The sequence below is a fragment of the Alosa pseudoharengus genome, unplaced genomic scaffold (assembly GCF_046254945.1).
Source record: "Alosa pseudoharengus isolate Yale_2024_CS ecotype anadromous, Long Island Sound unplaced genomic scaffold, YU_APseudo_1.1 YU_APseudo_1.1_scf_24, whole genome shotgun sequence".
Classification (NCBI taxonomy): Eukaryota; Metazoa; Chordata; class Actinopteri; order Clupeiformes; family Clupeidae; genus Alosa; species Alosa pseudoharengus.
This window is the reverse complement of record NW_027468689.1, coordinates 2,607,574-2,622,573: the sequence shown is the minus strand read 5'-3', so window position 1 is coordinate 2,622,573 and position 15,000 is coordinate 2,607,574. Positions and strand designations below refer to the sequence as shown.

Genomic DNA, 15,000 nt, shown 5'->3' with positions numbered 1-15,000 from the left:
AGTGTGATGCTCTGGTGGTGCGGTTGTGTAAGGTACCTTGTGGAAAGCAGGTCTGTGGTTCTCATCATGTTTCTCCCTGCGAAGGACAATGAATAACACATCACATTTCCTCTGGACAGAATGAGGACAGAATGAACCCTAGACTGGTCACTGTGGACACCTCCATGACCTGTGCTCTCTCTACCTGAGCTGAAACTACACATACAGGTGTATATAGACACGCAGCATTCAGGAACTACACATACAGGTGTATATAGACACGCAGCATTCATACAGGTGTATATAGACACGCAGCTTTCAGGAACTACACATACAGGTGTATATAGACACGCAGCATTCATACAGGTGTATATAGACACGCAGCATTCAGGAACTACACATACAGGTGTATATAGACACGCAGCATTCAGGAACTACACATACAGGTGTATATAGACACGCAGCATTCATACAGGTGTATATAGACACGCAGCATTCATACAGGTGTATATAGACACGCAGCATTCATACAGGTGTATATAGACACACAGCATTCAGGCTTTACAGCTGCATTTCTGGATCATTCTTGAGTTGATCATTAAGACATATTTAACAGATTGACTGTGTGTGTGTGTATGTGTGTGTGTGTGTGTGTGTGTGCATCCGGGCAGACCATGACAGATGGTAGGTGGAACATGTGCATAAATATTCTCATCAGTGTGAGGGCTCATAGATCCAGGCAGATTGTGTTCCAAATAATAGACAAGCAGATGGTTCCCATAGTGACATAAAAACAGACACACAGGTGGCTACAGTGGTGGCAGATAGACAACCAGACAGTAGGTAACAGAAACATAGACAGACAGACGTTGCTGTGAAGACAGACAGACACACAGACAGACAGGAGGCTTCCATGGTGACAAATAGAAAGGGACTGGTCATAGTAAGAGATAGACAGAAAGCTGCAATATGATCAAACACACATAAAAGAGGTTGCTGTGTAGACAGGCAGACAGACAAACGTCAGAGACAGAGACAGACAGGAGGCTGTTGTGGAGACAGACAGACTGAGGTTGCAGTGGAGACAAACAGGCAGGTGGGCAGATGGTTGCAGTGGAGCTGGACTGACTGAAAGTTGGGGTGGAGACAGAAGACAGAGACAGAGAGACTGACAGACAGACAGACAGAGAGACAGAGAGACAGAGAGACAGAGAGACAGAGAGACAGAGAGACAGAGAGACAGAGAGACAGACAGACTGACTGGTAGTTGGGGTGGAGACAGACAGACAGACAGACAGACTGACTGGTAGTTGGGGTGCATGGCGTGGGCCATGTCGGCACTGATCATGTAGGAGAGGGCGGCGGCCTGCTGGAAGGCCGTCAGATTGCCGGACGTGTCGGCCAGCCGTCTCAGGATCAGCTCCGTCAGGTTGGACTGCGCCCCCTGAGCGCTCTCTGACCCCACCTACAGGTCAAGGGTCACAAGGGTCACCACAGTCATGGAGAAAAGATCTCACACACTCATCCATCAGTACATACAGAACCCTAGATTATCAGTACATACAGAACCCTAGATTATCAACAGAATCCTAGATTATCAGTACATACAGAACCCTAGATTAGCAACAGAACCCTAGATTATCAGTACACACAGAACCCTAGATTATCAACAGAACCCTAGATTATCAGTACATACAGAACCCTTGATTATCAACACATACAGAACCATAGATTATCAACAGAATCCTAGATTATCAACAGAACCCTAGATTATCAACAGAACCCTAGATTATCAGTACATACAGAACTCTACAGAGGTACACTTTCTGTCTTGCACACACACACACACACGCACACACACAAATGTGGATGTAGGCTGCTTACCTCCTCGTTATCATAAAGGGCCACCATACGGATGTTGGGGTCTTTGGCCAGAGACTCAGGTGTGGCGGTTTCAATCAGAGCCTGAGAGGGGGGGGGGGGGGGGGGGGAGAGAAAGAGAGAGAAGCAAGTAAGAGAGAGAGGGAGGGTGAACATGATGATAAGCAGTGTTTAATCTGCTTATAAGAAGAATGAAGTCAGAAGTGCGTGTTTGCACCTGTCCTCTCCCAACAGACATACCGTCAGAGCACAGTAGCAGCTGTGCAGGTTGTCCAGCCGAGGTGAGAAGATGAACTCCTCATACACACCTCCGATGGCCTGCAAAAATCACACACACACACACACACACACACACACACACACACACACACACACACACACAGCATGAGTGAAAAGACACCCCTCACACTCAGTATTTTAAAGCCATGCTACTCTGTGGCCAGCATGCAGAGCTATATTCAATGTTGGGGTGGTGCTAGCGTAGTGGTTAAGGAGCTGGGCTAGCATGCAGTAGTGCTAGCATAGTAGTTAAGGAGCTGGGCTAGCATGCAGTAGTGCTAGCGTAGTGGTTAAGGAGCTGGGCTAGCATGCAGTAGTGCTAGCGTAGTGGTTAAGGAGCTGGGCTAGCATGCAGTAGTGGTTAAGGAGCTGGGCTAGCATGCAGTAGTGCTAGCGTAGTGGTTAAGGAGCTGGGCTAGCATTAGTGCTAGCCAGTGTTGGGAGGGTTACTTTCAAAACGTATTCCGTTACAGAATACAGAATACATGCCCAAAAATGTAATTTGTAACGTATTCCGTTATGTTACTCAATCTGAGTAACGTATTCTGAGTACTTAGATTACTTCCGCATTGAATTGCATTTTATAAGTGTAGGAATGCAGCCATCAAATCCTGCTTAGGCCTACTAAACAGTAGCCTGACAAGCCAGACCCACATTAAAATGTATGTAAAATGTATACACGATTTGATTGGCCTGATAGAAGTTTAATTTTTCCAGCTCACAAGCCAACGGAGAGTTGCTAGACTAGCCCTGGCAGCAAGCAGCTAGGGTGCGTCTAGATTTCTAGGCTAACTAAACAGGACTATTCTGGTGTGTTCTTGTGTTCCAAATGGCTTAAGTGTTAGGCCCACATAGGAGAATGTAAAGTCAACTAAGCTACCTTATACAACTTTAAAATAACAAGGTGACCACTAAAACTACAGCAGGCGACTAGGCTAATTAAAACAAACAAAATAAATAGGCTACTTTAAGGGCGTAGCCAGAAATTATAATTAAGGTGTGCCTGTGAGATTTTTCGGTGGCATCAACCCAGTACAAGTGAGGGGCGCATATGACAGGTGGAACGCAAATGACCTGTAAATGTAAACACTATAGGCTACTGTATATCAGTGCTCTCAAAATGAACGTGATCGCGTAATAACAACCAAAAACCGCACGTTAAAATATGCTACTCGCAAGAATAATTCTTCAGAGGCTGCACCATATAATTCATTTTTTATTATTTAAATGTAGATCAAATTAGAAAAAAATAATAATCCATAAAGCTATTTTTAGTTAGAATAAAAAACTTAGAATGCAGTGCCTATTTTAGAGATTGGTTTCTAAAGCCAAACCGAAGTATCCCGAGGTCTTTATGTGGTCGGATAGAGAGTCCAGAATGAATTTCATCAAGCCAGGACCTTTCCGGAAATGTTGTCATCTTTGCTGCCATCTTTAGGGGAAAGTTCACAATTTCTTTGCAGTTTAAAAAAAAAACATAGTCCAGTCCATACAACTTCATTTCAATTTCAAAAGAAATACTGCACTATGTTTTTTTGTTTTTTTTAAACGGCGACGAAATTGTGAATTTCCAGAGCACACTTGGCAATCAACTCCTACAGACTTTCCCCTAAAGATGGCAGCAAACATGAAAACATTTCCGGAAAGGTACTGGCTTGATGAAATTCATTCTGGACTCTCTATCCGACCACATAGACCTCGGGATACTTCGGTTTGGCTTTAGGGACCCTTTAAGCATTATACAACAATTGGGTTCTATGGAACTATTTATTTGTTTCTGATTGGCCGAGAGACGTTCCATGAGTTGGCATATCCCTGGACATTTCAACTCAGACTTTACACAGCTAATAATAAATCACTCCGCGATACAATGCGAAGATTTGACACAATGTTCTCATCCCAGCTCTCCACTATTTTAAGCAATGGGTTACTCCTTAGCAAACCATAACGAAACAGTGCTTCACCACATCTGTGGATTAAGCCACACAGTTAACTCAATGTAAGTAAGAATTACATTTGCTGCCAGGGCTAGTCTAGCAACTCTCCGTTGGCTTGTGAGCTGGAAAAATGTAACTTCTATCAGGCCAATCAAATCGTGTATAGAGACGTTAGGCGGGCTTAACATAATGATTGACGTTTGTGGGCAGCCGTGGCCCACTGGTTAGCACTCTGGACTTGTAACCGGAGGGTTGCCGGTTCGAAGTGAGCAAGGCACTTAACCCCTCACTGCTCCCCGAGCGCCGCCGTTGTAGCAGGCAGCTCACTGCACCGGGATTAGTGTGTGCTTCACCTCACTGTGTGTTCACTGTGTGCTGTTTGTGTTTCACTAATTCACCGATTGGGTTAAATGCAGAGACCAAATTTCCCTCACGGGATCAAAAAAGTATATATACTTATATATATACGTAACGCCGGTACATGTATTCCGTTACTCCCCAACACTGGTGCTAGTGTAGTGGTTAAGGAGCTGGGCTAGCATGCAGTAGTGCTAGCGTAGTGGTTAAGGAGCTGGGCTAGCATGCAGTACTAGTTAAGGAGCTGGGCATGCAGTAGTGCTAGCGTAGTGGTTAAGGAGCTGGGCTAGCATGCAGTAGGGCTAGCGTAGTGGTTAAGGAGCTGGGCTAGCATGCAGTACTGGTGAAGGAGCTGGGCTAGCATGCAGTAGTGCTAGCGTAGTGGTTAAGGAGATGGGCTAGCATGCAGTAGACAGGAAAAGTTGTGGGTTCAATGGTGCCCTTGTGGCTGGCACCATTGTGCCCTTGCGCAAGGCACTTTGCTCCGGGGACAACGTAACAATGTCCTCGTAATATAGTTGACATATATAACTCACTTTAGAAAAAGCGTCTTCTAAATTAATAAATGTAAATAAAAGTTCAAAGTTCAAGTTGACCGGTAACAGACCCTTTAAACCAAAGTGACACAGGTTTGCGACGGTGGGTCGTCACCGCTGATCCACAACGGCACGTATGGAAAGCTGCCTTTTATCAGATGTGGCGCTATTACTGTTACTGTTACTAGTAAAGATATGTAATGTCCTTGTGTGTCCAGTGTGTGGCGCTGTTACTGTTACTGTTACTATTAAAGATATGTAATGTCCTTGTGTGTCCAATGTGTGGCGCTGTGCTCACCCCAGGCTGCGTGTCGGCAAGACAGAGCTCAAAGTCCAGAACAGCGTCCGGTTCCACCCCCAACTCCCCACACAGCATACGGATCAGAGCAGGGTGGTGCTTCTCCGCCTGGCACACACACACACACACACACACAAATAAATAAATAAACAGTTTGTTTGTTTGTTTAATTTAAGGCCATTTCCGCAACTAAGGCTATTTAATGGCCAGAGCACTGTGTGTTACAGAAACTTAAATATGTTTTTTAAAATCTATGCTAATAAGATATTCTAAAACCTTCAAAGGTGGGACCTTACTAAAAACATCAGCTATAGAATTTTGATGATAAAATTGTTGTCTTTTGGTTTTCAAGGCAGGGCAACAGATCAAAATATGTCTCACTGACAGAGGCATTTTGCAAAATTAATAATAATAATAAATAAATAAATAAATAAATAAATAAAAGTGTGTTTATGTCTGTGTGAGTGCATCCATCATTTTAATGTGAGTGTGTACTAGGACCAGTATGTGTGTGTGTGTATATGAGTGGATAACTATGTGTGTCATGGATGCGTGTGTATATGAGTGGATAACTATGTGTGTTGTGGATACGTGTGTGTGTATGTGCATTTGTGTATGAGGGCATAACTATGTGTGTTGTGGATGCATGTGTGTGTGCGCGCATGTGTGTGTAGCTTACTGTGGTAACGGCATTGCAGGCATCGCCAGTGGAGCAGCATCCGGTCTCCAGCTCCTCCTGAATGGCTGTGGCCAGGAGAGGCACTCTGACACACACACACACACACACACACACACACATCCTATTAGTGCTGCCTTATAGTCTGCACGCTATTAGACGCAGTTGTAACCGTATGACTCGCACACATATTGAAGACTTCGCCTTGTAGTCTACACCAGCCATTTTCAATCACTGGTTGCCATGAGAGATCATCAAGGGCCCGTCCCAATACCTCCCCTACCCCTAGATTTTTGCCCTAACCCTCGTTTTTGCGCGTGCACGTTTAGGGCTAGGGTGTCCCATTACTATAGGGAGCAAGGGGAAGTGCTATTTTGCCCTTAAAATCAACCCTCAAAACATAGCCAGGACCGATGCAGGCTTAAAACGAAGTGGGAGATGAAATTACCCTGGATACCGTGCGAGCTCAGCGAGCCGGCCACATTTTTCATATATTTTCGCAAATAAGCATATTAAAATTTCGGAATATGTTGGAATATGTTAGCTGGATGCACATCTGATGGACTGTTGAGTTTTGAAACCTAATGTTAGAAAATATCTCACGAAGCTATCTGACGATGTTCATGACATCTGCTGAGTGCTTTGAGAGAGTCTGCCCATCAAATAACGTTATATATCTGATCTGGGTAGTTTCGTCAATATTTAAGGTGGGTGTTCTGGCGTTCACATGAACACGAATATCTTTGTTGATTAACTAGACGTAGGCTAGATAAACCAGCACAGCCCACACAACAACGACCGCTGGAATGGGCATGTTCCTGAATGAAAATAGTAGCAGGCTACTACCGGTAGACACGTCGGCGCTGCGCGTGGCGTAGGTGAGCACGTTCGCTACGCTAATTTGCATTTAGTGGTGTCCCAATTTATAGGGAAAGATCTTCACCTCCACTTCCCTTGTCGAGGGGGCTTTAATGTTGAGGGCAATCAAAACCAAGTGGAAGTTTTAAGGGGGGAGAAATGGGACAGGCCCCAAGTGTGCCGTGGAAAATTGTCCAATTTCACTTACTCCAAAAAACATTTGTTATTTAGTTGTTGCAAATAGTAGGCTATGCCATTGTTGAGCATATGGTACTGGGCTCCAGAACGTAGCATACGTAATTAGTGCTGACATCATGGTGGAGGCCAATGGAGAAACAGGTGTCTCTGATTGGACATCAGACCGGTGTCTCTGATTGTCATAGGTGTTTGCCCCCAGCAATATGACGGCCACGTTCACGTAGCCTATGCCATTGAACTCGACGGACAATGTGTCATCTAGCTTTCTAATATCTATGGAAAGGGAAAAATGCAGACTCTGAACTGAACTGTAAACAAATGGAGACTAAATAGTCATTAGTTTTGCTGTATTAGGCTACAGTGTGTATTTGTGTTACATTATTTGTTAGTGGTGTGACACAGGATTTTTTTCATGTTTTCATGTTACTGTGGCTCAAAAAAGGTTGAAAAACACTGGTCTACGCAGATGATCTACCCCAATCAGAAATGCATGACCTGGCACTCACATTGCATCGCGTTTGCACGAAACATTTTGCAATGAGAGAATGCATTAAATGTGTCTCTGCATAGCTTGATGCGTTTGCGGTCACCTAGAAACAGCCCTCTCACAACTTCTGTATTAACACACACAGACTCTCTTAATGGACTACGGTGGCCCTGAGGTGCAAAACACAACCACAAATCGAAGACCACAACCGCAAATCGAAAACCACAACCACAAATCAAAAACCACAACTGTGAATCGAAAAGCACAACTGCAAATCGAAAACCACGCTCGCACACTCACACACACACACACACACGCTCTCACACTCACACTCACACACACACACACGCTCACACACACACGCTCACACACACACGCTCACACACACACACACACACACACACGCTCACACACACACGCTCACACACACACACACACACTCACAGGTGGTTCTCCTTGTTGGGACCGAAGGAGTCGTTGATGTCCCTCTGCAGGTGAATGGCCAGGTGTGGGATCCTCAGCAGGGGGCGGGGCACATGCACAAGGTGATGAGTCAGCTTGCCGCCACTCTACACACACACACACACACACACACACACACACACACACACACACACACACACACACACACACACACACACACACACACACACACACACACACACACACACACACACACACACACACACACACACACACACACACACACACACACACACACACACACACACACACACACACACACACACACTATAAGTCCATGGGCACTATTATGCTTTACAGTACTAGCTTTGTGTATATGCAGACATGTTTTGTGTGTGTTTTAGCAAGTGTGTTTTATAATGAGATGTCCTGGCAGTGTTTCCCATACACTGACTAATTTTTGGCGGCCCACCACAATATTAAAACAAGGACCACGGGGTGGGAATCGAACCCTGGTCGCCGGCGTACGGTGCAGGTGCCCCAGCCAGCCACGCCACTGCTGGGGCCTCCAATTCAATTCTGTGGGAAACACTGCCTGTGAGGAGCTCTGATAACACTGTGTGTTGTGAGGATGTGTGTTGTGAGGATGTGTGTTGTGAGGATGTGTGTTGTGAGGAGCTCTGATAACACTGTGTGTTGTGAGGATGTGTGTTGTGAGGATGTGTGTTGTGAGGATGTGTGTTGTGAGGAGCTCTGATAACACTGTGTGTTGTGAGGATGTGTGTTGTGAGGAGCGCTGGTGTGTGTTGTGAGGAGCGCTGATAACAGTGTGTGTTGTGAGGATGTGTGTTGTGAGGAGCGCAGAATACGGTGTGTGAATGTGGCGTCTCACCTTGACCATGACGCGGCCGGCGATGGTGAGGTCACGGTCGAACCAGGTGTTCCAGATTCCCCCACCGTAGCACTCCACCCCAACCTGCAGACAGCCCATCCGAGTCTTCTTAGAGCGGGGCTTCACCTGCGGACACACACACACACACACGATTTAAAATATGGTGTATTCAGTTCACCAGTCTCATCACACAAACATCGGTATGCATGACACCTGTGAAACTCTACTTTCCATGTACATCACGTTACACCTGAGCTGGAGCTATGACTTGTGTGTGTGTGTGTGTGTGTGTGTGTGTGTGTGTGGAGCACGTGCTCACCCTCAGGCAGGGGCTGTCTGTGTGGGCTCCCACCATGGAGAAGCCGTTGCCAGGCTTGTAGAGGCCACCCACCACAAACGCAATGACGGAGGAGTAGTTCCGGGTCACGAAGTACTGACACGGGAGAAAGACCAGAGGTCAGAGCATGGACACTTCATTTCCTATTCCACCTATTCACACCAAGAACAACAACCATAACCATAACTATAACCATAACCATAACCATAAAAGTAAGTCTCTCCTTGTGTTAATGAATGTGGCGGTTAAAATTCGATGGGTTCTGACTGGCTATTCGCTTTTTATCGTTCTCAAAATTGCTCTGAAAGTGATCCCCAACGATATCGTTCTTTATGTCGTTATTGTTATAGTTTATGTGTGCACGTCGTCATTCATATTAACAAGAACGATATTTATTTATAGTTATCGGTATCGTTCTTGGTGTGAATGGGCCTTTATACAGCACATGGAAGGCACTGAGAAACAGAGACAGATATGAAATCAATAATTAAGACTGTCAGACAGACAGATATATAAATATACTAGAATGAAGTCAGCCAGAAGCTGATGATACTCAAAGCAACTCTTTGAGCAATGCTGCTGGTCAAGGTTCCTCATTGTTGTAGTCCTGGCAAATTCCCATTGATTTTGGGCAACCAGTATCAATGTAATCCATTTATTCTGATCGTCCAATCAGAATAAATGGAACTGGTTATGTGGTTGCCCAGCAACATTTCTCAAAAAGTCGGCTCAATTCATCATCACCTAGAAAGCCAAACAGATAGAAATGATAGAGTCAGAACTGCTTAATCAAACCACCACACACACAGCGTGTCTAGAGCGGTTTCAAAAACACACACACTCACACTCTCTCACACTCACACACACACACACACACACTGCGTCTAGAGCTGTTACAACCAAACAGAAATTAGATACAGAAGGATGCCGCTTTGATGTTTGATAAGATATGGGTAGATCAAAACAGGGCTAGGGGTTGATATCAAAATTAAAATGCCTGTGATAAGCAGTAAATGAACCCTACAACCCCCCTCACCCCACACAGACAGACAGACAGACACAGACACAGACACACACACACACACACACACACCCTACTTTGTTGGACGGCTGGATGTCCCAATGCTCCGCCTCCTTCAGCTCGGTGAAGCCTGCCTTCAGCAGACGAGACTTACACTCCTCCACCACTGTTGCACAGACAAGAAAGTGTGTGTGTCAGTGTGTGTGTGTGTGTGTGTGTGTGAGTGAGAGTGTGTGAGAGAGAGAGAGAGAGAGAGAGAGAGAGTGTGTGTGTGTGTGTGTGTACGTGCACAAGAGAGAAAGAGTGTGTGTGTGTGTGAGAGAGAGAGAGAAAGAGAGTGTGTGTGCGAAACAGAAAGAGAGGGGGGGGGGGCAGGAACACATGGATGACTGCACACTTAGCCTGGAGAGAATTCTGTCCATCTGTGTTAGTGTGTGTGTGTGTGTGTGTGTGTGTGTGTGTGTGTGTGTGTGTGTGTGTGTGTGTGTGTGTGTGTGTGTGCGTGTGAGCGTGCGTGCGTGTTAGTGTGTGTGTGTGTGTGTGTGCGTGCGTGTGCGTGTTGGGTCCACGGTGCGCTGCTCCAGGTGCAAAGGTACAGGTGTGTATCAGCTCAGAATCTGTCTGGATCACTGACCCGCATCTTATCTCAGGATCAATGTTCACCACAGACTCTTATTCTACCCCAAGGACACTCTCGGGGAACAGAAGTGTATCAGCAAAAATACCCTGAGCAAGAATCAGCACACTCTAGATTGCTTGTCAAAGACTAGCCTGTTGCAGAAAGGAATCAATCATCTCTCATGCAAAAAAACACTTACTATCCCTGTCCATGCACAGTTTCTTTGCATTGGGTAATAGCGTCCTAAGTGTAGGCTACTATGGGGCTATCGGTTTCCCATTGGGGCCTTGTTTCTTACCGTGATAGGGTGACACTCCTCGGTTGACGAATTGCAGGAACTCCTTGGCTGCGGTTTGTACGGCTTCCTTTGAGCTCTTCATGATGAGTGACTGCCAGGTTGGACACGGAGACAAACAAAACAAAATCGCTTAGCCCACGTGACCATGGCACAAGTATGCATTTGCGCTGTCTGGCAGTCCTGCACAGAAATGCTTACAAAACATTGAAGTAGAAGAATGTATGATCAGTGATGGCATGGTCTTTGTTCTGAAGTTGACAGACAACAGTTGACAACAATTTCTTGCGAAATAATAGGCCTACGCATAGGCAAATACATCCCGACGATTACATCATTAAATCAATATATTATCAGATTATAAAACTGATTATAAGCACAAGTGACAGGCGTCTTACGCAGATTAACAGAAATCAAATCACCACAATGGACTCGCGTAGCCTCCGATGAACAGTGCACGCCAAAACCACAGCAGAACAAGCGACGTCACCCGATAATGCAGGAACGTAATATACCTCTGCTCAGTCAGGCCTGTAAAGATTCAAGACACTTACCTGCATCAATGTTTAACTACACTTCAAAAACTCTGAAGCCGGCTTTGGAGAAGGCTGTGGGAGTTTCAAGGAAGCACAAGCCCGTCAGATAAACGAAAGTAATTTGGTGCAAAATCCACTGCAATACCTAACACTGCCCTCTAGCGGCATGGTGGAGACACCAACGCCATGTTATGGCAAAAGCCCCTTTTGTAAATACTTGATAAATTGTTTAGGAATTCACAAAATGTGTTCATAATGATAAGAGTCTAAACAAAGAAAACTGTAGAAAAAGGAAACAAGTTGGATAGCCTACACACAATCAATAATTTAAAGCATGTAATTAATCAAGTCTCATTGTTATTATGTTTTTTGTTCATATGAAAACTCATTATTTACATTGTAGATATGTTTTAATATTGTGATTTATATTGTTACATTACTATTATGCTTAATGTGGGCTTTCCAACTTTATTTGAAACTATTATTTTAAAGTAATGTAGTTTTCATATATACTGTACAAAAGCCACTGCCAAATACCATAACCATGACAACACGGATGAGAAAGCACATGGCACAACACAGCACATGACAAGTACTTGTGTTTGTTTTAGGATGTTGCTTAGTTGCAAAGAAATAATTATAAAAATGACCTGTCCTTCATAACTCTCATTCTCTCCCTCCCTCACACACACACACACACACACACACACATACACACACACACACACACACACACAGCTCTCTGGCCCAGGGCAGAGGCCAGCTGTGATGGGTGTAATGTGACATCTCCAGCTGCCCGTGTCCCTGGCAAACCCCTGGAAAACACGCGCAGCGTTCCGATGGGACTGACTGATAGTGCAAAGGTCACTGATGTTAATTCATCCACCGACCGTCTGCAGACACGTCGTCTCGTAGCCATGGTTTCCTGATTAATCTATCCATTAAAAAGCCTTGCTTCCCATCTACCCGTGACCAACAATTTAGATATTTAGAAAAGTTTGGGGTCACTTAGAAATTTCCATTCCACTCCATTAAAAACAGAATACTAGCTGAGATCAGTTGCATTTTTTTTTAATCAGGGCAGCAGTTTTCAGATGACATTATGCACCTACATAATTGCAAAAGGGTCCTTCACACATATTCCACATTCCCTGTCCTCTCTTTCTTTTTTCTTCTGTTCTCTCTCTTTCTCTCCTTCTCCTTCTAGATCATTCTCTCTGTTCCCTCTCTCTGACGTCCCCAGAGTGGAATGTGTATTGAAGTCTATTTTGTTTCCATTACTGAAGAGTGTTTAATTTATAGCATGAACATGGTGTACTGCAAGGCTGAACACCTCTTGGTTAGATGCTGTGTGTGTGTGTGTGTGTGTGTGTGTGTGTGTGTGTGTGTATCTGTGTGTATCTGCCCGTATGATGTGTGTGTGTGTGCGTGCGTGCGTGTGTGTGTGTGCATGAATGGAGATGGGGCATATGGAGTGTTCACTGTGTGTGCAAAGTGTGTGCGTCCTCATATGAATCATTACAGCGGTCTCTCGTGTCTGTGGAACAATGGCCCTAACCCCGTCCATTCTTACACAAGGCCTAAACAAGGCCAAACTTACAAAGCCAAACGCCCACTATAAAGATAGAACGGTAAGTTTACACTTTTTGCCCATTGCTTGAATGCTATAGACACATGCTTAGACTTGAAAGCTTGAAGCTTTTGTATACGTTAAACACAGTGTAACCATACCTTAAACAAAAGCGCTACTTTAGTTGCAATTCTGCAACCCATTGCTCCTGCACACTACACACTATTTCATACATAAGACACTTCGTTCATAAATGAAATCTCATGGGTAGGCTACCATTGGGACAAGACATCTATTCAAAATACAAAACACTTTGGGTGATTGAAAGCACTTAGACAAACACCTAAAAATACTTTCAAAACTGAACACCAATCAGCCAGCCACAAATAGGCCTCATTTGAGCCATTTTGAGAACTTTGCAAGCATGGAGGCAGGAAGAGCAAGAGGTAGAGGAAGAGGAAGAGAGAGAGGAGGTGGTCGAAGAGGCTATGCACAGAACAATATTTCAGATGATATTAGAGCAACTTTGGTGGATCATGTGATGAATCATGGCCTGACAATGAGGGAAGCTGGCTGGGCAGAGAGTCCACCACATCTAAGCCTGTTTGTCTGTATGTGTGTCTGTCTAGTGTATTTTTGGTTTTACAGTATTTTTGTTTTATTTTTCTGTTACTGCATTTACTGTACTGTACTGTAAAGTATAGTACTGTACAGTATTGAGTTGATGTCATTTGTAACCTTTCAGTACTTTCATCTTTGGTTGTTGTGAAAACCTTTGTTGGAAAAAACACAACAAAAACTGTAAGTGTTGCATTGAACTAAAGGCAGTGAAAAATATAGTTGCAAGCAGCAATGAGGGGGCCAGGCAGACAGTTCAGCAGTCCAGATTCGCCATTTAACTCAATGCTGTTACATTAGACATATAGCATTACGCAGTCACAGCAAGTTCCATGTCAAACAACCCAAGATTGGCTGAGATATAAGGTAATTTCCTGTATAGTGGCTTTGCCACCAATTATGATTGGCTGTTATGGGTGAATGCTTTTGTCAATCGTTCCAGTAATGCACTGATAAGGCATAGTCTGAAGAAGGTTTGTGTCAAATTTGGTGAAGATCAGTGAATATTTGTGGCCTGTGAAAGCTTTTTAGTGTTTTTGATGAAATCCAATATGGTGGTTGAATCAATTATGTTGATGTCACAAGTTGGCCTGTGTCCGCCTGTGGCCTGTGGCCGTGGACCACCCACAGTATTAACAGAAACCACTAGTAAGCATTGACGGATTATGAACTTTCGGGCCCCTGGGCCCATGTATTAAGGGCCCCCCACTAATTGTTGCATATGTGGGAGGGGGGGTTTGGTCCTCCCCCAGAATTTTTTTTATTTGTTTGATGTGATTTCCTGTGTTCTAGTGCATTTTGGGGATGGCCAATACTTAAATTCAATCAGATTCATAGCCTACATCCTGATTTGTTGATATTGAGGCAATGATTCCATGCAAAGGTTTGGGCTTCAGGGCCCCCTGACCCCTTGGGCCCCTGGGCCTGGGCCCGGTAGGCCCGTGCAGTAATCCATCCCTGCTAGTAAGTTGTAATTCCAAACACATCAAGAGTTACAAGCCAAAAAGCAGTTTTGCTAATTGCAGCACCCCCTAGGGGTCATGATGGGATCATGAGTCCATGTAGTAAGTTTGGTTTTGATACATGTAAGAGTTGCTAAGATATGAGCACACTTCTTGTTTGGCGGCTTCACCACTGATTTTGATTGGCTGTTACGGGCGAATGGTTTTAGATATGAAAACAAAAAGGGATAACTTTATAGTG

At 44.6% G+C, this 15,000-nt stretch overlaps 1 protein-coding gene across 2 annotated transcripts in view; it reads right to left on the bottom strand.

Annotated features, from left to right (window-relative positions):
* Nucleotides 1-11,713, bottom strand: part of dnpep (aspartyl aminopeptidase) — a 16,540-nt gene extending 4,827 nt beyond the window's left edge. Inside the window, exons 1-12 of one of the 2 annotated variants that reach the window (XM_076302829.1) lie at nt 11,628-11,713; nt 11,077-11,167; nt 10,237-10,325; nt 9,121-9,234; nt 8,802-8,927; nt 7,931-8,055; nt 5,947-6,031; nt 5,268-5,375; nt 2,101-2,178; nt 1,864-1,944; nt 1,284-1,444; nt 37-76 (exon numbers count right to left, since the gene is read on the bottom strand). In XM_076302829.1, the coding sequence (XP_076158944.1) occupies nt 37-76; nt 1,284-1,444; nt 1,864-1,944; nt 2,101-2,178; nt 5,268-5,375; nt 5,947-6,031; nt 7,931-8,055; nt 8,802-8,927; nt 9,121-9,234; nt 10,237-10,325; nt 11,077-11,167; nt 11,628-11,633 (1,104 nt within the window). In that variant the 5' untranslated portion in view covers nt 11,634-11,713. The other variant, XM_076302830.1, reaches the window with a different exon arrangement.
* Nucleotides 11,714-15,000: the final 3,287 nt, after the last annotated feature.